We start from the raw sequence: 23,300 nt of genomic DNA, 5'->3' as shown, positions 1-23,300 counted from the left end.
ATAAGGGAAAAGAATCTGAAAAAGAAGATATATATATATATATATATATATATATATATATATATATATATATATATATCAGAATCACTGTGCTGTACACCTGAAACTAACATGACATTGTAAATCAACTGTACCTCAATTAAAAAAAAATTAAAAAATAAGTATGATGTTAGCTGTAAATTTTCTGTAGATGCCCTTTACCAGGTTAGGGAAATTCATTTTTATTCCTTGTTTGTTGAGAGATTTTTTAAAAAATCATGAGCATATATTGAATTTTGTCAAATGTCAAAATGTCTTCTGCATCTGTTAATATGATCATATATATATGTATATGTGTATATATATGTATGTGTATGCATATTTTTTCTTCTTTAGTCTGTTGACATCATGGATAACATGGATCGATTCTTAAATTTCAATCATCTTCATTCTTGGAATAAACAAAATGGCCATGATGTATTATTCTTATTATATATTCTTGGATTCGACATGCTAATATTTTATCGAGGATTTTTGCATCTATATTCACACAGGAATATTAATCTTTAGTTTTCTTTTCCTATATGGTCTTTGTCTGGTTTTGTTATCATGGTAATGCTGACCTCATAAAGTGTGTTGGGAAGTGTTCCCTCCTTTTCTACATTCTGGAAGAGATTGTGTAGAGTTGGTTATTATTATGTCCCTTAGATGTTGATAGAGTTTGACAGTGATACCATCTGTGCTTCGAATTTTCTTTTTTGGAAGGTTTTCTAACTATAAATTTAATTTCTTAATAGACAGAGGGCTACTCAGATCATCAGATTCTTCTTGAGTGAGCTTTGGTAGTTTTTATCTTTCAAGGAATTGGTCCATTTCATCTAAATTGTCAAATTTATAGGTGTAGAGTTGGTCAAAGTATTTGCTTATTCTCATATTAATGTCTGTGAGGCCATTAGTGAAGCCCCTGCTTTCATTTATGGTATTGGTAATTTGTGTCTTCTCCCTTTTTTTCTTGATCAGTCTGAACAAGGTTTATCAATTTTATTGATTTTTAAAAATTAACCAAATTTTGATTTTGTCTTTCTCTACTGCTTTTGTTTTAAATTTCATTGGTTTCTGCTTCTGTCTTTATTACTTCCTTCCTTCTGGTTGCATTTTTATTTTGCTCTTCTTTTTCTACTTTCTTAACATGGAAGCTTAGATTATTGGCCTTGAGATATTTCTTTTTTCCCTTAATATAAGCATTTAACATAAAATTTCCTACCAACACAGCTTTAGCTACATCCCACAAATTTTCATTAAGCTCAAAATATTTTTTGATTTACCTTTAGACTTTTTTTGACCTATAGATTAGTCATAAGTGTGCTGCTAAACTTCCAAGTGTTTGGGAATCTCCAGATATCTTTCTGTTATTGATTTATAGTTTATTCCCATTTTGGCCAGAGAACATACTTTATAGGATTTCAATTCTTTTAAATTTGTTACTTTGTTTTATGACCCAAGATATGGTCTATCTTCGTGAATATTCCATGTGCACTTAAAAAGAATGTTTTCTGCTGTTGTTGGGTGTGGTATTTTTTAAATGACAATTAGGCTAAGTTGGTCATATTGTTGAGGTCTACTTTTACTGATTTTCTGTATACTTTTTCTATCAATCACAGAGAGGAATGTTGAAGTCTCCAAATATAACTGTGGACTTGTCAGTTTCTCCTTACGCTATATTTTGAAGCTCTTTTGTTAGCTCCATACATATTTAGGATTGCTATGTCTTCATGTTAAATCGACTCTTTTGTCATTATGTAATATCTTGCTTTATCTCTGATAACTCTCCTGTTTCTGAAATCTACATTTTTCTGATATTAATAGCCATGCCAAGTTTCTTTTGATTAATGTTTGCATAGTACATTTTTTTACCAGCTTTTTACTTTTAACCTATCTATATCTTTACATAAAAAGTGGTTTTCTTGTAGACAACATGTAGTTGGGTCTTTAAAAGAAATCCAATCTAGCAATCTCTGTCTTTTAATTGAGGTGTTTAGATGATTTGCATTTAATGTAATTATTGATATGTTTGGATTTAAGACTGAGATTTTATTTATTCCTTGTACGTATTTCCCTTGATTTCCCCTTTCCTGACTTCTTTTTGGTTATTTGAATATTTTTATTGTTCCATTTAAATTTATATCTTGGTCTTTTTATTACATCTCTTTGTACAGATTTTTTTGGTGGTTCTCTAGGGATAACAATATACACACTTAACATACAATATACATACTGAACAGTCTACTTCAAATTAATATTTTACCACTTAAGGGAAATTTAGAAATGTTACAATCCATTATTTCTTTTACTCTCCAACCTTTGTATTACAGTTGTCATAAGTTTTACATGTATATACTACCAGATAATGTTATAATTTTTGTTTTCAACTATCATACATATTTTAAAGTACTAAAGGGAGAAAAATAGTCTATTATTGTTACCCAGATGTTTACCAATTCTGTTACTCTAGCTTCATTTCTGAAGTTCCGAGTTTTTCACTGGTACCATTTCCTTTCTATCTGAACTCCCTTTAGCATTTATTTCAGAGAAGGTGTGCTGGTGACAAATTCTCTTAATTTTCTTTCATCTGAGAATGTCCTTATTTTGCCTTCATTCCTGAAGGATATTTTTTAGTAGCTATAGAATACTGGGTTGACAGTAGTTTTCCTTTAATACTTTAAGAATGTTCCAAATATGTATAAAATTGATAACTAATAAGAACCTGCTGTATAAAAAAATAAATTAAATAAAATTCAAAAAAAAAAAAAGAATGTTCCACTGTCTTTTGGCGCTATGAATTCTAGTTAGAAATCCATGGTCATTTGTGTGTATTTTTCTCCTGTATGTAAAATGTTGTTTTTCTATGGTTGCTTTCAAGATTTTTTTCTTTGTCTTTGGTCTTCAGTAACTTGATTATGATATAACAAGGCATGATTTTCTTTGGGTATATCCATTTTGGGTTTGCTAAACTTCTTGAATTCATAAAATAATGTCTTTCTACAAATTTGAGAAGTTTATATCCATTATTTCTTCAAACACTTTTTCTGCACTGATCTCTTTCTTCTCTCCTTCTGGAAAGACTTCAAAGACACAAATGTTAGACCTTTTGATATTGCCTCACAGTTTCCTGAGGCTCTGTTCATTATTTTCTCATTCTTCTATCCCCTCATCTGTTGTTTATATTGGATAACTTTTATTGATCTGTCCTCAGGCTGACTCATTCCTCTGTTACATCCATTGCTTTATGGAGCCTATCCAATGAAATTTTAAATTTCAGTTATTGCTTTTTTCAGATCTAAAATTCCATTTGGTTATTTTTTTTCCATTGTTAAAATTGTGGTAAAGTACACGTGACATAAAATTTACCACCTTAACCATTTAAAAATGTATAGTTCAGTGGTATTAAATATATTTATAATGTTGTGCAACCATCACTACCATCCATCTTCATTACTCTTTTCATCTTGTAAAACTCTATACTCATTACATAGAAACTCCTCATTCTGCCCCCCAGGCCCGGCAACCACCATTCTGCTTTCTGTCTCTATGCTAGTGACTATGCCAAGCACCTTGTGTTAATGGAACCATCCAGAATTTGTCTTTTGTGGCTGGTTTATTTCACTTAGCATAATGTCCTCAAGGTTTCTCTGCATTGTAGTATATGTCAGAATTTTCCTCTCTTCTTAAGGCTGAATAATATCATTTGGTTCTTTTTTAAGCTTCTATTTCTTTGCTGAGAATTTCTATCTTTCCATTTGTTTTAAGAGTATTTTCCCTGATTTCATGGAACATTGTTATCATAGCTGCTGTAAAAATCTTTGTCTGTTAATTTCAACATGACTATCATTTCAGAATGGGCTCCTATTGATACTCTTTTCCCCTACAAGTTGTTGAGATTTTCTGATTCTTTGTATATTGAGTAATTTTGGAGTATATCCTGGACATTTTGAAACTTTGGGGTTCTTTTAAAATTTTGTGGAGAACTTTGATTTTTCTTTAAAAGAAGGCAGTTAGATTAGGAGGGTGCAGGCCACAAATCCTCACCCATCTTCTCTGGCCAGCAGTTTCGATTTCAGTTAAGTTTTCAAAGATTGCAATACTATCTGATTATTCCCCAAGTGTGTGCCTCCCCTCCCCCAAGGGCACACTACATTGTAATTCAGTTCTTCAAGCCTTTAGTATATTGTTTTGGGTCAGTTACATACATGCCCAGCTTGTATCCAGGACTTCATACACAGCATTATTGGATGGCTTTCTCAAGCTCCCCACTTCCCTGTGCTTTTCTCCTATACTCTCTGACTCCCAAGGGCCCCCTTACTTTGTAAGGCCTCAGTTTGGAAATGCCATGGTCACTTGCACCCACATTCCATTGACCAAAGCAAGTCATACGGCCAAGCCAAGATCGTGAGCTTGCCTGTTCTAGGGCTCTACAAATCCACATGGCAGAGGCAGGGAGTAAAAGATGGGAAACAAAAGTCCAACCTACCACTGTAACACTGAGACTCAGAATCACAGAACACCCTGGCCTCAGATGGCTCAGCTGGGTTGCCCACAGTCCTCCAGATTACTGGTGCCACCTTTCCTTTAATGTCTTGTAAACTGGCTTGAACCACAGCTCAGGCTCTCTGCAAAGTCCAGGGCATTCCCAAAGAGGTCTACAGATTCCCCCGGGCTTAGGGTCTCCTGATCACTGCTTCTCCTGGTTTCCTTTCTCTTCTCAGTTTTATCCATGTCCCTCCCGTGCCTGTTCTCCTTTTTCCACCTCCACCTGCACCCCAGCTTAGGGCTCAAATTTGCATAATCAAAAACCCTTGCTTTGCTTGACAGAGCAAAAAGCCATTTATTCTGAGCTTCTCTTTAGCCCCATAAAATGCCTGTGCATTTTTTCCCCCTTCCTGTTAACTCAATAACATTCTGAGGCACAGCAAACCGCCTGTCTGGGTGAAGACATAAACTAAAGGGGACTAGCATAAAGATTTGTCCCACACCAACTGCTTTCTGGAGTTGTGGTGTTGGAGGAGTGTCTTTTCTTTCTTCCTGATGCTTGTATTAGCATAGGAGGGGCACTGAGAAACACTACGGTGAGAAAGTCAGTTTACGGTTGTTTAGTTCAGCCTTTCCAAAACTTACTTGGCCATGGAACACCTCTGTCATGGAGCATCTATGAACACTTGAAAGCTCAAGGTGTGGGAAAGCCATGGAGAATTGGGGGTGGTTGTGAGGATTAAAAGAAGGAAGCTGAGCCTCAGGCAGTTTTTGGTGATGCTGGTTCCCGTCCCTCTCTCAAGACCCCACCCTGTCAGTGACCCTGAAAAATTATCCAAATGAGGAAACTATTGAGAGCGAGAGAGGAAGCACTATTAATTATTACGCCAGGGCAGTAGGCATATACTGGGCTGTCCTGGGCCAAGCGGGGCATAAGGTCCCCTACCCATTTGTGTTATAGCTGGTGGTAGCTGCAAATGAGCTGTGAGTTCTCTGTAGGTCCCAGTTTCCCCACCTGTGGAGTGATGGCCTCTTAGTTCATTTATTTTTCCATTTATTCAATCAGTCAACAAATACGTAACAAAGCTTTCCTAGGAGCTAGCACTGTGCTGGGCCTTCAGGAGCCAACAGTGGGATGAGAGCCTCCCCACCTTCAAGGGGGTCACCATATAGAAGGAGAGACAGACGTGGGACTGTTCGGGGATCGTGGTCTCGGCTTCACCTTGACTTTAACCCTGAATCCCCGAACAGAGACCAGTCTAGAAGGGCCTTTTGGTGGTACATCCTGGGCTGTCACAGGAAGATGATCCCATAGCACCTGGAGCCTCCCCTCACCTGCACTGGTTCCAGCAACTTCCAGGCTGGAGTCCTAGGGAACTGGCGGAGGCACGGCCACCTCTCTCTCTCCTTGGGAGCGCTAATCACAACTCACCAGCTGCTCTGGGGAATGATTACCTGTCAAGGTTCATTTGAGCGCGTGGCTTCCTGGAGACTCTCCCCACCCCCTGCATCAGGCCGTCCTGATGGCAGCAGGGAAGCTGCTCCCCAGGAAGTGAGAGAGAGGAAAATTACCTTCCACTGTACTTCACCACCTATTGGGCTGGCAGCCACAGCAACAGCTTGTGTCCTGCCAAGCCTGATAACAGAACTGTCATGGTCGGTGGACAGTCTGGCCCTGGGAGGTGAGTGGTGAGGATTCCAGGAAATTGTGGAGATTGCCGGCAAAACAGGCCTCCTCAAATCAGATTGCCTTGCTGAGTGATTTCAGACTCGGCAAATTGCATCTTGAGCAGGGCCTGTTACTTTGCTTCCCTCAGCCCAACTATTAAAGCTTTCTTCAAAGACCATCACCACTAGAGACAGCTGGCTTTGGATTTGAATCTCTGTATGTGACCAGGTGCCTGAGTGTAGAGAAGTTACTTCCCAGGGACAATATTTCATGGGGATAATAACTGCATCAGTCAGGACCCTTTTGATTATAAGGGAAAGAAAAGCAGAAGAGGAACTATAAGCGTATTAAATGAAACGTCCAGGGGAATTTCAGGTATGGCTGGATCCAGGTGATCAGATGAGGTCTTCAGGAATCCATCTCTCCCTGTAAGTTGACTCTTATTTTTCTCCTTTTTCGCTTCCCTACCACACAACCCCTCTCTTCCTGGAGGCCCCCAGAGGTTCCAGCAGAAGGGAGAGCTTCACTAGCTCAGTAATTCCAAAGAAGTCTCAGGATAGAATTTCAGTGGTCAGTCCTGAGGTATATGCCCATCTCTAAGCTAACTGCTATGGCCAGAGGTTATGTGCAGTATTTTTAATTACTAATTGGCCAGGCTGACATTATGTGTTCATCTCCTGGAACCCGAACCACCAAGGACCTAGGAAGTGGTGGCAGTGGGTCCCCAAAGAAAAATGGAGGAGGCGGTACTCTAGAGAAAGAGGGAGTAGGTTTCAAGCCGGCAAAAATAGTCTCTTGATCGGGGAGAGATTGAAAATACTTACCAACCACTAGACCCAAGGCACTGACCAATAGGGTTGGAGGCTGCCAGAGCTGGGCAGGGCCCCAGAGGCCCCCTGCTGGGCTGCATGGTAACTATTTAGTTACTGGAGGGTGAAGAGGTGTGAGGGTACCTGGAGAGGGGTTGGGGCACACGGGGCTCAGAATGGCAACTGATACCAGCCAATAAAGGTACATTTCTACATTTTTACCAACTGCTCTGGCTGCTCCAGTGCCTCTTGGTGAACATTCCCTGTTGACCGCAGCTCTGCCCAGACCACCCACCTTGTTCTCTCAGATCAACATCTCCTCGCGGCTTTAGCAGCACCCTCAGGCTTATCTGTGCACACTTCCTCCGTAGATCTTTATTAGCACGCGTGGGCCACTGCTCAGAACAGCCTGCCCCACAGGCCACCAGCCTTGTAGGTGGACCTCGCCGCGGTGCCAGTGGCAGTGAGCGGTGGGCCCAGCATCTCCACGTTCTCCCAAGCAGGGTCTGTGCTGTTGTGTATTCAGTAACCTTAGACCTCAGGCCGCCTTATCTGAGTCAGCCTCAAAATAGCTGATGTTTGCGCAGCACCTATCGGTGCCAGGTACAAGTCTTAGCACCTTCCCTGTGTTAACTCATTGAATCCTCACAGCAACCTCATGAGGGAGGAACCATGATTACCCCCATTTTACAGATGAGAAACCGAAGCACTCGGAGGTTCAACAACTTGCTCAGGTCGCACAGCTAGTTAGCGACAGGGCTGAGATTTGAACCTAGGATGTCTGGCTCCTCATGAGGATTAAATGGGATGATGGAGGCAGGAAGTGCAAATGCCTGGCACGGGGACAGCACCCAGCGAAGTCACCTCTACTCTGATTAGCTCTTGGCTCAATAAACTGGCACTGAGCACCTGCTATATGTATGGCCTGCGCCGGGGCCTGGGGTTTGGGGGTTTGAATCAGGAAACGGGATTTGCAACCCCCTGGGAAGAGACCTTCCAGAGGGCATGATGTGCTACATGGACAAACATCACTGTTGAACGGGAGGTTCACAGGGACGTTCAAGGTGTTGGGCTCAGAGGTGGCGGGAGAAGCCCACCATGCGGAAGGTCAGGCTGGGCTCCACGGAGGGGGCCACAGATGAATGGGGCCTTGAAAGAAGGGTGTGCAGTCACAGGCAATGAAGTCCTCTTGATGGCAGGAATCAGAAACTCACTCAAGCTAACTTACACCCAGAGGGGGATCCAGGACCTGGGGTGGCCCCCCAGATCCAAGGTCAGGAGTGTGGTCAGACCCCAGAACGGAGAGCAGGGAGTGGGCAGAGCTGGGGGTCTCCCTCACGGTCCTGGGTTTCTGCTCCTCTTACACGTCGTGGTCCCCCCTTCCCCCCCACCAGTATCCTCCTTGACCAGGCCCACGACAGAACCCCACCACAGACCCCTTGAGTTTATGCAGTTTACAGTTTACACGTTATAGGTCTGGCCAAGGGAAGAATAACTCATGGGTCTAATACCATTACTCCTGCCAGGCCCAGCTCTGGTCAAGGGAGCTGTGCTGGGAGCAGGGTGATGCACAGAAAGGCTGTGGGTCCCACTGCTTGCGGGGGAGGGGGGAGTGGAGCGGGGGAGGCTAACTGGGAAGGCCGCCCAGGAGCCCCTCAGGGGGAGAATGTCGCCCAACGGTGACAAGGCCAGGTGGGTATTCTGGAGGCGGAAGTGGGGGAGAAATATTGTCAGGAATAGTTAAGATGACACAGTGGAGTCATGAGAGACGGCTGCAAGAGCTGGCCCTGTGCAGAGTCATTTATACGCTCTTCCCTGATTAGACGTCACCTGAAGTAGATGCGGTGGCATCCCGGAGCATGAGGAACCTGAGACATATTTGCTCAAGTTCACCCAGCTGGGGAGTGGCACAGCCAGGATTCAGAGGCAGAATTTCCTGGTGCCACAGTTACGCTGCCCACGTGCCCACACATCTGGATCACCCCCAGGTCAGCCCACATGCAGGACGAAGTCCAAGGCCTCCGAGGCCTTGGCCTGATCTGGTCCCCATCCTCTGTGACCTCCTCTCCCTCCATTTCTTCCTCACTCTGCTCCAGCCCCACTGGTCTCCTGGCCATCCCATGACCACACCCAGTACAGTCCCACACCAGGGTCTTGGCATGTGCCCTTCCCTCTGCCCCAGATGCTTATCCACCTGGATGCACACGACCCACCTGACTCAGGTCTCTGCTCAGATGTCCCCCCACCGCCCCCAGATGGGCCTTCTCTGAACACCCCGTCACTGCAGCCTCTGCGTGGCTCCCTCCGCCCCTCTGCTTTATTCTTCTCTATCACGTGTCCCTCTCCGACATCATGGGATCATATGCATATGTGTTTTTCTGATCATTATGCACGTTCTACAGTAAAATGCAAGCTCAAAGATTAGGCTGGTTTTGTTCACTGCTATTTCCTGCTGTCTAGAGCATAGCTTGGCACACAAAAGACACTCAATAACTATTTGTGTGCAAATCAACCTATTAAAGGGGGTGTCAACACCTCCGCTATACATGTGTCATGATGATTACATTACATCGTGTATATATAGAACGCATCATTGGCCTGACTCGGGGCAATTTCTCAATGAAAGTCATTATCATGATCTTTCCCTCAGTTGTGCTCCTGCCCCAGGGTCCTGTGACTTTGCTAAAAGGCAGCAGCAGCCACCCAGTCACCCTTGCTGAAAAGCTGGGTGTGGGGGTCACCAGCACCTCTTGCCCAGTATTCCTGCTCTCCACAAGGAAGGGTTGACTTCCCGGCCCCCTGTGGTTGTGGGGGGAGTAGTTGAGCAACTCATTCTGGCCAATTGTGAGCAAAAGTGCTTGCTATTGACTGAATCGTGTCCCCCCCAGAATTCATATACTGAGGCCTGAACCCTCAATATGATGGTGTTTGGAGATGGGGTACTTGGGAGTTGATTAGGTTTAGAAGAAGTCCTGAGGGTGGGGCCCCTGTGATGGGATTAGTGTCCTTATAAAAAGAGATACCAGAGCTTGCTTCCTCTCCCTCTCTCCATACTCATGCATGGAGCAAAGGTCATGTGAGGACACAGCAAGAAGGCGGCTGTCTGCAACAGAGAGAGAGCGCTCACCAGACGTCAACCCTGCCAGCACCTTGATCTTGGACTTCTAGTCTCCAGAACTGTGAGAAATAAATTACTGTTGTTTAAGCCACTCAATACTATTCTAGTATTTTGTTATGGCAGCTTGAGCCGACTGAGACAGTAGTGTGTGCCAACTCTGAGCTGGAGCATTTGATGTTGATGGGAGACCCTCCAGAGTTCTCTGTTGATTTGCTACAGCGACTGGCAATGTAGCAAATGGTGGCCACTCTGTTGGCCTAAGTCCCTGAGTGAAGACCATGAGGGGCAGAGCCTCAGCTGGGCCTCAATGGACACAAAGCCTGAGTGATAGATTTTTGATCTTTGTTGATTTGGGGGCTATTTATTACTGCAGCAGAGCCTTCCTTGTCCTGACTGATAAAGTTACAGGGGCTGGGAAGGTTATCCCTCAATCACACATCAGAACAATATCTCTTTAGGATACAGGAGGGCTTGCTGTTGCTGGATGAATTCAGGCCTCGTCACTTCTCTGGTTCCTGGAGAGGAATAGCAGCGTGGAAGCCAGCAGAGCCCTGGTTTCCACACCCAACTCCTCCACACACCAGCTGTGTGACCTTAGACAAGGCACTACCCTCTCTGTGGTTCAATTTTCTCTTCTGACATGTGGGATAACAAGAACTTCCTCCTCCCACCCTCCAACGCACACACAGGTTCTTGAGGTAATAAATATGAGAGCATAGCACAATTGTGGACCATTGATAAGATGAGGAGCCTGGACTGGCAACTGTTCTGGGGTCCCTGCCGGGCCCATGACTCTGTGCCCTTTGATTTCCTGGTTCCTGCAGCCTCCTGAGAAGGGGGCCCTGGTCACTCAGAAACGTTAGCACCGCTCAGGTGAAGAGATGTGATGAACTGGCCATATCTCCTGATTCTCCTGCTGTCACGCTTAATGCAGGCTCCAAGCCTGGCCACTCAGTCACTGTCATGGAACATTCCAGAGCTAGCACCTGGGTCCTTCCCAGTAATGAGGCTCTTCTCGGAGACTCAGTCCTCACCCCAGTCTTGTTTCTCTTTGCGCTTCCTGTCACATCCAGGAGAAAAGTGGTGTTCAAGTTGTCTGTCAGCCAGAGGAAAAGGGAAGCCTTGCTGAGGTGACTTTCTCTAGGGGCTGTCTTTCTGGTGTGGCCCTTTCTGGGCTCCAGAACTCGACTGTGGTCCTGTGGTCCCGGTTCCTCCATTGACCCACAGGAGCTCCCAGACTTAAGAGCTTTAGGACATTGATTGGATGATTCCTTGAGAAAGACAGGTCAGCCTCTAAGAAGAGGACTGTTGACAATTCACCATATGTGCACCGTAAAACTAAATGCAACTTTGAATGACGGAACCTGTGGCCAAGACATTGTCAAGTTGTGGATGTTACCAATATCGTTTGGCCAGAATGGCGAAATGCTGGCGACATTCCAGAGGTTGTGCGGGGTCTTGCTCATGGTGGATAGGGTCCCAGGATGTGAATCCTGATCTTCACTGTCGGATGGCCCTTTTCCAGTACCTAGCAATGCTTCTGATTACGACCATGTCTTTCTAGCTCTGAATCTGCTGAAATGCAGGTGCTGCCCGCATTTCCCAGCCTCCTTTGCAGCTTAGTCCTCCCCACGTGACTCGTTCTGACCAATGGGCCGTGAGCAGAAGTAACATGTCATTTCTAGACTGAGATGGCAAACAGCTAATGTGACTCCTCCATCCCTCTCTTCCCATTCAGAGTGACCTAGGGGCCACCTGTTTCAGACAGCAAAGCTATAAGAGCCAACAGACCCACATCAGACTGATGTGAATGAGAAAGACCTTTTTATTAAACCATTGAGATTTGGGGGTGTGTCTATGGTGTTGACCAGCATTCAGTATCCCAACCGATGGGGGCCCTGGAGAGTACAAACTCCATGTGGGCAGGGTCTGGTCTGTCTCGTCCACCCTTTTGGTGCACACCAGTACATAACAAGCATGTAGAAGCTGCTAAATAAGTCTCCAAGAATGAATGACTGAATGAAATCTCTTTTTGAGTTTCCAATGTCTTTTTACTAGGCAACTAGTGAAAACCCTTTATCCAGCTGTGGCTCCAACAAAGGTCTCTGTTCCTCCCTTCCTTCTTGCCTGGCTTGGGTCCTATGGGTCCTCATGTCTGAGAATCCCGGCTGCTCCTGCTCATATGCTCTGTCTCCGGGTGTCGCTTCCCTATGACGCAGGCCCTTCTAGCTCTTGCTCTAAATCTGAGTCTTTGTCAACAGCAGTCTGGAGGAGCGCAGTTGCCCCCTGTGACATATCTGACACTGTCTTGGGGGCTTCCCATGCCGGTTTCCCCAATAGTCTGGTCTAAGGCCAACATGGGAATTTGACACATTGATGTTTGGGTCCATGCAAACGCTCCACAGCTGGCCCCCATCCAGTAGATGTGACCAGTGCCACTGTCCACTGGACAGTGGTCATGTGCTTCTAAACCTATCACCAGGCTCAAGTTTTGTGTCCCTGAATCGACCACCTAGACTGGCCGCTAGAGGACTGTTCCTAAAGTCAAAACTGACCCACCCCTCTGTTGCTGAAGAACAGTGTAGTGGCTAAGAACGTGGGTTCTAGAACCTGAGTGCCCTGGTTCAAATCCCTCTTCCTCCACTTAATGGCCGCGTGACCTTTGGTAATTTACCGAACCTCTCTCTGCCTCAGTTTCCACACTGTTAATGGGGAATCTTGAGGGGAGAGGAAGCCTCCCCCCAACTCTAAATGATGAAATAATAGTGTGACCACTCGCCGGGCATAGCTCTGTACTAAGCAGGGAGGCCACCCTCTTATGAAAACAGGCTTAGGAAAGTTGACTCACTCTTCCAAACTCCTGAGAAATGCGAGTTGGGAAATGGACCCAGAAATGGCCATCAACCCTTGCTCTTCACCAACCCCCACTGTGACCACACTGGGCTCTGGACCCTGCTGGCCTCACCCCTGGCCCCCTGGGACAGCTCACTCAGTACCAATTGGCTCTGATTATCAGAAAGTGCTTCTTCCTTTGAATTCTTACCTACCTCCTGGAAGGTTCTGCCAACTGGTCCTCGTTTTGCTCTCTGGAGCCACACAGTGAGTTTAATCTCCTCAGTACCTGCGAAATAAATTTAATAAACTCCATAAAGTGTGTAATCTCATAGACAGGGTGCAGAATTTCTGTGCTTCCGACTTTTTTCCCCCATAATTACTAGCACCATGGAAATTGCAGGGATTACAGACTCCACTGGAGACAGAGATGAGTTGTGTCACCAAGAAAGTACAAATGAACTGAAACTCCCGCACAATAAGGTGGGCTGAGATTTGCATTAAATTAGGAGGCAGGTTTGTGCCCATTACCTCCATGGGGACCAACCGTGACCTTCAAGCGTTTGTTTAGGAAATGGGGAAGCAGGGTGGGGAACGCAGTTGGGGTTGGGGTGGAGTGCGGTGATTTGGTGGCAGGCTCTCTTTAATAGACTGACTCATTACACATCTCAGAGCTCATCTGGAATGTCAGACAACATTCCTCCTCCATCCGTTTCCAACCAACCTCCATCCCCAGGAAGGAAAAGACTCATACCGACATTACACAGCTGGTCCATGGGAATTGGGACCAGAACACAGGCTTTCTGATGCTACGCCAGTGACCTTCCCATTGCACCCATTAATCCTGGTCCCTATCAGCTTTGGGCTAACACACTGTCAGCAGGTTAGCAAAAAATGCCACGTTGTCATAAGAAGACTCTTCTTTTCATGCACCTGTGATTTACGTGGGGAGGGCATAATGAAGCAGGACCTGTCTCCTCTGAGCTCTAGTCTCACTGCCCAGCACATGGTGGCACACTTACCACCAACTCCCATCACATACTGATGGCAGACGGTGTTGATGGATTTCAGCACTGTTCCCACTAAGCGTGGATCGCACAATCTTATCCAATACGGGAGTTAACTCGTGAGGTAAAAGCTACTGCCCATATCCAGTCTTTATGAGCTCCATCAACCAAGAGAAAAAGTAGGCAATTTGTGAGTTTTAATTTTTTTATCTCTCAAACCCACTATTGAGCTTCAACTGCGGCTGTTAGTGAGCGAAGGGCTGTGCTCGACTCGCTGCAAGAATGGCCACAATTCTCCACCCGTCCCTGTAATCAAGGCCTTTGCGATATGACTTTGCAGCTCCTTTCATCAAGTGGGGGAGTTTATTTCTCCCCACCTTGTACTTGGACCGGCTTGTGACTTCCTTCACCCAATAGAATGGGATGGAAATGACAGTGTGACAGTTCAGAGCCTTACCCCAAGAGACGCAGTGTTCTTCTACCCAATCTCTTGGAATCCTACTGCTGCCATGGGACAAGCCTGGGCTAACCTACTAGAAGATGAGAGAACCCCTGGGCCTAATCACCCCCATTACCCCAGATGACAGCCAGATAACTGTCATTCATTCGAGTAATGCCACCTAAGACTAGCCAGTTCCAGCTGACCTGCCAGCTGACCACAGACAGATGTGCAAGTCCAGGTGAGATCAGCCAAGTTTATCCAGACCAAAAGAATTCCCCAGCTATGTTGCAGACTCATGAAATAAATAAGTGCTTACTGTTTTAAGATACGTTTTGGAGTTATTTTTTAATGCAACCATGACTAACGTGCACTATCTAATGTGGTTCCCTCAATAATTTTTTGTAATAACAATGATCCCCATTTTACAGATGGGAAAGTTGAGGTTCAGAGAAGTAAAGCCTTGTTTGAAGTCATTCTGCTAGTAATCCCAGAGCTAAAATTCAACCCAGGTTTTTCTGACTCCTCTGTCATTTTTTGATGCAGCTGAAGAATCTCTAATACTGGGGTGGCAAATAGGCTTCATTTCACTTGCCAATGTTAGTTAGTTGGTAATGTCTGCCTATAATGTAGCGTTGAAAAGATGGAGGGGGAAGAAAAGATTACTGTGGTTGATTAGTGATGTCTGCCATGGATGGTGAACACAGAAGCAGCAGTGTGAGTGCTATGCATTAGCCATTAAGTCTTGTGTATACCCAAACCCAAAGTATGAGAGAATTTTTGCTGACATATCAGGACTTGTCCCTGAGGCAGAGCAGGGAGCTCTTACCTAAGATGAGCATGCACCCTTATGTTATGCTCAGGCCCTGTGTCTTCTAGTTATTAGTCCTGTTGCCACCACTACCCAGCCTAGGGTGATATAGCGTAGTTCACCTCTTAAGGTTGGTGTTAGAATTAAAAGAGATAATGGATGAAAAACCATTTAATTTCCAGGTAAAAATGATGGCTAAAGGACACTTGAATCACCTTCCTCTCTCAAAATAAGCTAAAGACAGCAACAACCAAAACTGGAATATAGGGGAATTTTTTCCCCTGAATTTTTATTGAAATCAGAAATTGCCACAGCCCCAAACCACAAACACTGAAGTCCTTTTGCCCAAATACTGTGAAATCTAGACCATTGCCCAGAGGAAAGAGAGAATCTATGTAAACATCCCTAGTATGTTTTGTGGATAGGAAAGTTGAGGCTTTGCAGGATACATCCCAAACCTGAAAACTTTATCCAAAAATCTTTGGCTTAGAGCCCTGGGACCCAGTCACAGCCTCTCTCGAGGCTTTGCAGGGGCCACACTGACCGCTGGGTGTCAAACTCTGAGCTGTGTTTCCACAGCAAAGGAAAAAACTGATGTGGTAAAATTGTTTAAGACGACAAACCCAAATGGAAGCTGTGGTCTCCCCGAGGTCGTCTCTCCCACCCTTTCCCACACTACCCTCCCACAAAGAGCTGGCCCCATTCGAAACTGAGTTAAGAAGAAACCAGCACAGGAACTGTGCAGAGGTGCTGCGAAAGGGGAGAAAAGGAACATAAATGAAAGCAGATGAGGAAAATACTCTGCAAGAAGAATTGCCCAAAGAAGCAGGGAACAACAATTGTTCTTTACAGTCTTCATCATTTTCAAATGACACAATGCCTCCGTAAAAGACTCAAGTAAGAAATATAAGAATGGAAAGAAGTGACTATAAAATAGTGAAAATCAAGCTGGCTGTTCTTAGGAATGAAATAGAAAAAAAGAACAAAAGAGATTAAGCCACATTAGAAACACCAGCAAATAAAATGAATATGACTAAACTACAGTAAGAAATATTGCGGTTAAGCTATGGAAAGTCATGCAACATTAAACAGAAAAGAAGAACTTTTTTGGGGGGTCAAAGATTAGAGTGACGACATGCCGTGGAGTAACTAAGCCCTTGTGCCACAACTACTGATGCCCATGTGTCCTAGAGCCCGTGCAATGCAACTACTGAACCCATGGGCCACAACTACTGAAACCTGCACACTCTAGGGCCCAAGTGCTGCAACTACTGAGCCCGTGTGCTGCAACTATTGAAGCCCGTGAACCTAGAGCCAATGCTCCACAACAAGAGAAGCCACCACAATGAGAAGCCTGCACACTGCAATGAAGAGTAGCCCCACTCACCGCAACTAGAGAAAGCCCACGCTCAGCAATGAAGACCCAATGCAGCCAAAAAAATAAAATTAATAAGATTAAGAAAAAAAAGATTAGAGTGATGAGAGGCATAAAAGACAGACAAAGGTTAGCCAACGGATAAACCTTGTATGGGACAATGGTATAAAGATATTCAAAGTTATACTAAAATAAAAGTCTGAAAATAAAGTCATGAATCTTCAGGTCCAAAGTACACACAATCTTCCAGGAATAATTGCTGAAGAAATATCAGCTCTAAGACAAATCTGAATGAAATAACTGAGCTTCAGAAATAAAAGATTCATCTGTTCATCTAGGTAGAAAAATCAAATCACATGTAGGCAGAAATCAGATTGGCACAAAGGTCTCCACAGTAATGCTAGAAGACATTGGAACAATGTCTACAAAATCTGGGGGAAAGAAAATACAACTCCCGAATATTATACCCAGCCAAGTTGTCTTTCAAGTAAAAAGGTGACAGGGACATTTTCAACTGTCTGGAGCTCAGGAAACAACATTCATGAGTCATTCTGGAAAAAAATATTTTATTAACAAAAATTGAAAGTAAAAAAGATAAAAGGAAAAGCAAAGATATAGTCAAAAGTTAAAATAAGAAAGAAGGAAGGAAGGAAGAAAGGAAGGATTGGGGCTGAGAAGTGATTCTATTTAAATGCAAAGCTCACTCTAAATTGCCATGAGAATTGTGCTTCCATAACAGCACGAAATGTTGTAAACCCTGACAAGATAAAAAATAACGTTTTAAGGGACAGTATAAATGCACTAATTTCCTAACTTTTATTACTAGGGAGTCAGTAGATTCAGTCTAAAATAAAAACATAAAGCTTTTTTTTTTTTTAAAGCATGACCACAACATCTTAATTTTTTTTTCAAGCTTTCTTCTTAACTGTAAAAATATTTTTAGGAAAAGGATATATCTTGTGAGGCAACATTTATCTGAAGTTAATACTTATTTCAGTTTAACCTTGATTTTAAATTCTTCTGTTAAATTTAAGTAAAATTATATTTAACACCCTTTTATTAAAAATAGTGTATAATTTCATTTTTCCTCATCTATCTTTCCTTCTATGCTACATATGTGCACAGAGAGGTGCCTAGAATGAGATCCACCAAATGTTGAATTCATTTATTTTTTGTAATCGTCAGTGTTGCTTAAATGTTTTACACTATACATTTGCCATCTTTACAAAATCAAAACTCATTATTTTAAAATTATTTTGGTGGCATCAGTCGGATCTCAGATTGTGTCTTGCTCAATGAAATCAAAGCTGGTGTTTTGACAAAAGTGGGGTGTTAGGGGATATCTTTGCCAAAACTATAGGAGGATATCAGAGGGCCGCAGGGAGGAAGAGCTGAGAGGGGGCCTCCTGGGTGAGTAGCAGATGGTCAGTGTTGAGGGGACATTGGGGACGGTGGGCACGGTGCTGCCTGAACACCATGACTAAGGTGGCGTCCACCTCCGTATTTGCCATCCAAGTGTGGGACAAGGGATGGGACCCACAGACTCCAGCTTAGCTGACATTTACTGCAAGCCCACTCTGCAGGAGCCTGTTTGGGTCTGGAGTGTAATTACAGATGACAACTCTTCACACCCAAACTGGCTCCTTCCAACCCATTTCTCTGCAAACCCAGTTGTATCACCCAGTCCCCACCTGCCGAAACCCTTCCCTGGGTTCCTCTTGTGCTCAGCCCAACAGAGAGGTTGGATCACTTGCCCAAGGTCACACAGTTAGTCACTGGAAGATGAGGGATTTGAACCTGGTCAGTCTGGCGCCAGAGTCTGTGGGCTTTAGTAGCAAAGGCCAAGGTCCTGAGCATGTCATGTCTCCCACCCCATCTATTCAACAGCTCCCAACTCTTCTCTCACACTGGAGAAGCCTGGATTGAGGGGCCTTCATTTAGGAAGAGAAATGGATTTGGCATCTGTCCTTTGGCCCCTTCCCTCCTCTTTTCCCCACTCCCAACTTTCATAGTGAAGTTAAGATCGGTTGGTAGTAAGAGCCTGGCCTGGGAGTGACGAGTTAAGGATTTGAATCTTGTGACCTCCAGTAAGTCAAACAGATTTGCTCTAGTGCATTAATTAGCTGATCCATTCTTTCAAACACCCACTAGGCCCTGTGCCGGCTGGGTGCCGGCCAGCCAGGGAGACAGATCATAGGGGCATGGATGGAGAATAAGTGGGTGGCACATGTGCGGCTGACTCCGTTTCAGCTGAGACTTCAAAGATGAGGGAAGCCTGTGGGATGGAGAGCTGGGGCAGAGCATTCCAGGCTGTGGACAGACAGGAAGCCATGGAGGCCATGGTGAGAAGGCTGAATTTTATTCCAAGTTCAGTGGGAGGCCACTGGAGGGTTTTAAGCCAGGAGGCATGTGATTGGATTTACTTTCTAGAACGTTACCCAGGCTGCATGGAGGAGGCGGGAGGCGGGAAGTGGGAGAGGAACCAGGCGGGATGAGGTGCCACGGTCGTGCAGTTTCTAACTCGCCATCCTGCCTTCCGCTCTGCTTCCTGGCTGGCCCAGGGCAGGCAGCTCCGGGTCCTGGTCCTTCCTCCACCCCAGGCTTTAGAAGTTGGAAATCAGAGCTGCTGTGCAGTGAGGCAGAGACGGGGAACCCTAGAGAAACACAAGCCTAATTCCCACCCAGCCCTCACGACCCCCAGGATCACCTCCTCAACAGCCACGTCATGTTTGCATAGACACAAAGGTGCAAGATGGCTAGTTTGATGACAATCTTTGGCATTTGTACAACCCCTGACCTCGGCATGGCCTTCCCTGCCCTAGAGGGAGACAGGAATGGAATGTGGGCTGAATGTGCCAGAAAGCTGCCTTACCAGGCTCCCCATTTCCTTTTCCATATTCCAATGCCTTGTCCTGGCATCTCAGAGCAGTTCCTACCCAACCACCCATTCATTTGTTCACCCAAACCCTGTGAGGTTTGTCAGGCAGGGATGGTCATGCCCACTTGTCAGATGTAGAAACTGAGGCCTGGGGAGGGGAAGCCACTTGTCTGGAGCCACTACCCGGTTGGTGGAGGCTTAGTCCTGTAATGGCTGTGTGACCTCAGGCAAACAACTTAACCTTTCTGGGCTGCCCTTTCCTCCTGGGCTCTGCTTCTTGCATAGTGCAATGGGGAGGTTCAAGCGGATTAGGATACATTTTACACACCTGAGAGGTGAGAGGGATTATTGTGAGCCTGGGTATCATTGTCACCACTGAGCATCCCAGGGCTCAGCAAGAAGCTCTTCTTCCCTTCACTGGCTCTGTTTTTCCAAACCAAATCCCCCAGCAGGCCAGCAAGTGAAAGCCATGATTGACTTGTCCTTATCAATATTCCTCCCACAGCTTGCCATCCTCCCTGTGGCCTGAGCAAGGAAAACCCATCCCTGCCTCTGGTAGCTCCAAGCCTTGTCAGGTCCTCAGGTTCTTTAGAATCCCAGCAATTCAGGGCTGGACTCTGAGATTCCATCAGACTCAACCCTTTCACTGTGCGGATGGTGAAACTGAGGCCTTAGAGTAAATAATAATAGTAATAACAAAAAATATCTGGGTCATTGCTTTCAGTTACAGATGATGAGAAGAAAATTCATATCAAACTGGCTTCAGCACAAAGGGGAAGTATTGACATAGGTAACTGAAAAGTCAAAGAGGAGGGTTTCAGGAATGGCTTGCTCAAGAGCTCAAACAAGGTCTGAGTCTCTTTCTCTCTCCCTGCTCTGGTTCTGCCCCACTGGCTCCATCCTCAGACCCTGTGTTGGCAAGATGCTGCAGCAGCCTTTCTGTCCCCTCAGGTTCAATTTCAGAGGCAAAGAGCAAGTGCTTCAGTCCCAGCATTCCCATCCAGCATTTATTTCATTGCACCTTATTGGCTCTTATCAGGCCTTGTGACCATCCTTGAGCCAATAGCTGTGGCCAAGTTAATGTAAATCCCTGACTAGCTGGAGCCACCCAGAACCACAGATTGAGAGTAGAAGGAGGGGGGTACCTTTGATCCCTCCCCAGATAAGGACTGTTGTTGGAATAAGAGGAGGTGAGTACTGGGGCAGCAAAGAACTGATGCCCATTGGAGTACACATCAACGGCAGTGAAGCACCTACTGCCACGGATGCTGGTCTAAGCACTTGGCATCCAGGACCACAAACCTCCCTAGCAAGCTGCCAGGTGGGCATCCTCACAGAGGAGGAAACTGAAGTCAGAATGGGAGGTGACCTACCTAAGGCACAGCCAGGAAGGGTTCAGTCAGCAGCCCAAGCGCATTTCAGAACAGTTACCACTGGGGGTAACTGGGGCTCGGTCCCAGTGAAGAATTCTAGGAGACATTCTAGAACATGCCTGCCAGCTATCCCACATGGGTCCTCCAGGTTCTCACCCATTGCTGGTGGAAGGCTGGCTGCCTGGCATGCAGGCCGAGAGGAAGCCTCAGATGGAGAGTTACAGGTGCCTGATGGAACATTCTAGTGGTAGGGTCTGGGATGAGGATTGTCGAGGGGATGTGCCTGGGACCTGGGCAGCATCTGAGGAGTGTATGATTGACAGAGGGGGAGGGAGTCTTCTCCCTCCTTTCCAGTCTCGCCCACCTCTGCCTTCCTGACCACCCCCCCCCGACCCCTGCAGAGGCGGAGGAGTTGATTCATCAGAGCCGCAGTTACTGGGGGACAGGGTTACTGTGCTACAAGGCCGGAGCCCATATAGCCTTTCTCTTCCACTTTCTGCCACTGCCATGTGGTGGGCAGATGTAGGCAGGACTCACTTCACCTTTCCCACTTTGTCCAAAAAACTACTGAGTAAGTTAGGTCAGAGACTGCAAGCTTGGCCCTATGCCCCCCTTCCCTTCTTGAACGTCCTTCCCTCCTGTGGTCAGACAAATGTAAACCAATCTCAACTCACGTAGGAGCAAGGTAGGCGGACCCATCTAAGCTTTGAGCCTAAGCTAGAAATATCTAGAAGGGGCAGTCAGGGTGTGGGAGAGCACAGCCTGCACAGAAAGACCCAGAGCAGAGGGCGAGAGGAACTCGTGGACATGGCAAAACGTGGCCTTGTCATCATGGCTGGATTGTTGGGACACCTTTAAGTGGGCTGCCCTGAATTCCAGGGCGCTACGAACCCCAAATATTGAGAACCATCCTGGCCTTGGCAGGTGGGCAGCCGCCCCTTCACTGCGGAGCTCCTGGCTGCACGGCCGTCCCGGCTGGAGGGCCTGGGGGTCCTCAGGGCGAGGTGACCCTGCGCGTGCCCCTCCCCACGCTGGGCGCCCCCCAACGCCACCCCCTCGTTTCCTCTCCGCCTGCAGGTCGGGTCGGGGCTCTGGGCCCGCGGACGTCAGCGCAAACCTGGAGGAGCCGCGGGGAGGGAACTGCGGCCGCACCTTTCTTCCTCCTCCTCCTGCCGCCTCAGCCACCTTGTCCCCGGCCACACATCAGGCCAGCGCTCCGGGCTCATACTTTCAAAGGCCTTTTACCTTTTCTAGGTCACGATTTTCTTGCTTTTGGCCAAAGGCCGCTGCAGAATTTACAGAACGAGGCGCAGGCGCACCACGGTCTTCGGAGGACGGAGCTCGCGGGGCTGACGGGCGGCTCCCCCGCCCCGGTCTCTGCCCGCTCCTCCCGCAGCGGCGACCCCGGCGGCGGACACAGCCGCATCGGGCGGGGCTGTGATTCCTCTCTCCCGGGCGGGCTGAGCCCGGGGCACCGTCCCCGCCCAGGGGCCGCTGGAGGCCGCGGGCGGAGCAGGAGGTGCTGGACGGAGTGCGGCGCCGCGGCGGGGGCTCGGGGTCCACCGCCTGCCCTGTCCCCTGAGTGGCCGCGCGCCTTGTGGCCGGGAGGCACAGCCCTCCGGGCCTCACGTCCCCCCCCCCCCCCCAGGACAAGGGGGAGAAGCACACCCCGTGCGGCTGTGGCCAGGGTTCAGTGAGGCGATGCAGGTGGGGCCGTGTGCCTGGCTTCCAGAACTTTCCATGAGACCCCAATCGCCTGGTGACGGAACGTTAGGAAGCCGGTATCGGGGTAATTTTGTCTCTCTCTCACTGAACCGCGAACCTGGACCCTGAGGTGAGGTCCGGGAACTGTACCGGGAGAAAGTAGAGCCGCGGCTCCGCCCTGACTTGACCAGGGCTCCCGCGGGTCCCGTGGCCGGATCGAGGCCCGGCCTGGCCAGCGGGGGCTGCGGCCGCGGTGGTGGAGCCCTGCTCGGTCGGCTGAGTCACAAACGCCCGAGCGCTTCCCGATTTCTTCCTGGGGCCGCAGGGCTCTGAAGCTGAGGCCGGGGCCCCTCAGTCCCTCCTGGGGGGCCGGTGTGAGCGAGTCAGCAGGGCCCTCCCCACCCAGGAAGCTGCCCCCATCAAGGTCCTCGGCCCAGGGATGGGGTCCAGGGGGAGGAGCGGGTCAGGGGTGGAGCTGAGGGCAGAGACTGGACGCATCATTCCCCCCTGAGCCTCGCCTGACACCCCGGAGAAGGGCGGTGGTGGTTCGGGCCACGGGGCTGCTGGGGGGACGGCCCGGGGCACGTGGGCAGAGGTCAGCCGCAGCTGGCACCACCAGGAGGGCCTGGGGGTGGTGGGAAAGGGGTGAGCTAACTGGGACAGCCGTTCCCAGAGGTGGGAGCGCGCAGACTCACCCTGGGAGGTGGTTAAATACAGACTCCCTGGCCCCACCCCATCCCAGAGGTCCTGGTGCCTGGGTCTGGGGAGGGTCCAGGGAA

At 47.1% G+C, this 23,300-nt stretch overlaps 1 protein-coding gene across 8 annotated transcripts in view; it reads right to left on the bottom strand.

The window, feature by feature from the left end:
• The window catches only part of LOC309663509 (uncharacterized protein), a 52,239-nt gene extending 30,183 nt beyond the window's left edge, over window positions 1–22,056 (bottom strand). For all 8 annotated transcript variants that reach the window (XR_014265325.1, XR_014265326.1, XR_014265327.1 and 5 more), the window contains exons 1-2: window positions 21,935–22,056; window positions 13,146–13,223 (exon numbers count right to left, since the gene is read on the bottom strand). Coding sequence is in view for 3 of the 8 variants with exons in the window: in XM_082467503.1 (XP_082323629.1) it covers window positions 13,146–13,223; window positions 21,935–22,043 (187 nt within the window). In the remaining 5 variants the exon portion in view is untranslated. The remainder of the gene's footprint in view (window positions 1–13,145; window positions 13,224–21,934) is intronic.
• Between the last annotated feature and the right edge of the window lie 1,244 nt (window positions 22,057–23,300).

This window comes from Balaenoptera physalus, assembly GCF_965194825.1.
Source record: "Balaenoptera physalus genome assembly, chromosome: 1".
Taxonomy (NCBI): Eukaryota; Metazoa; Chordata; class Mammalia; order Artiodactyla; family Balaenopteridae; genus Balaenoptera; species Balaenoptera physalus.
This window is presented reverse-complemented; position numbering and strand designations above follow the sequence as displayed.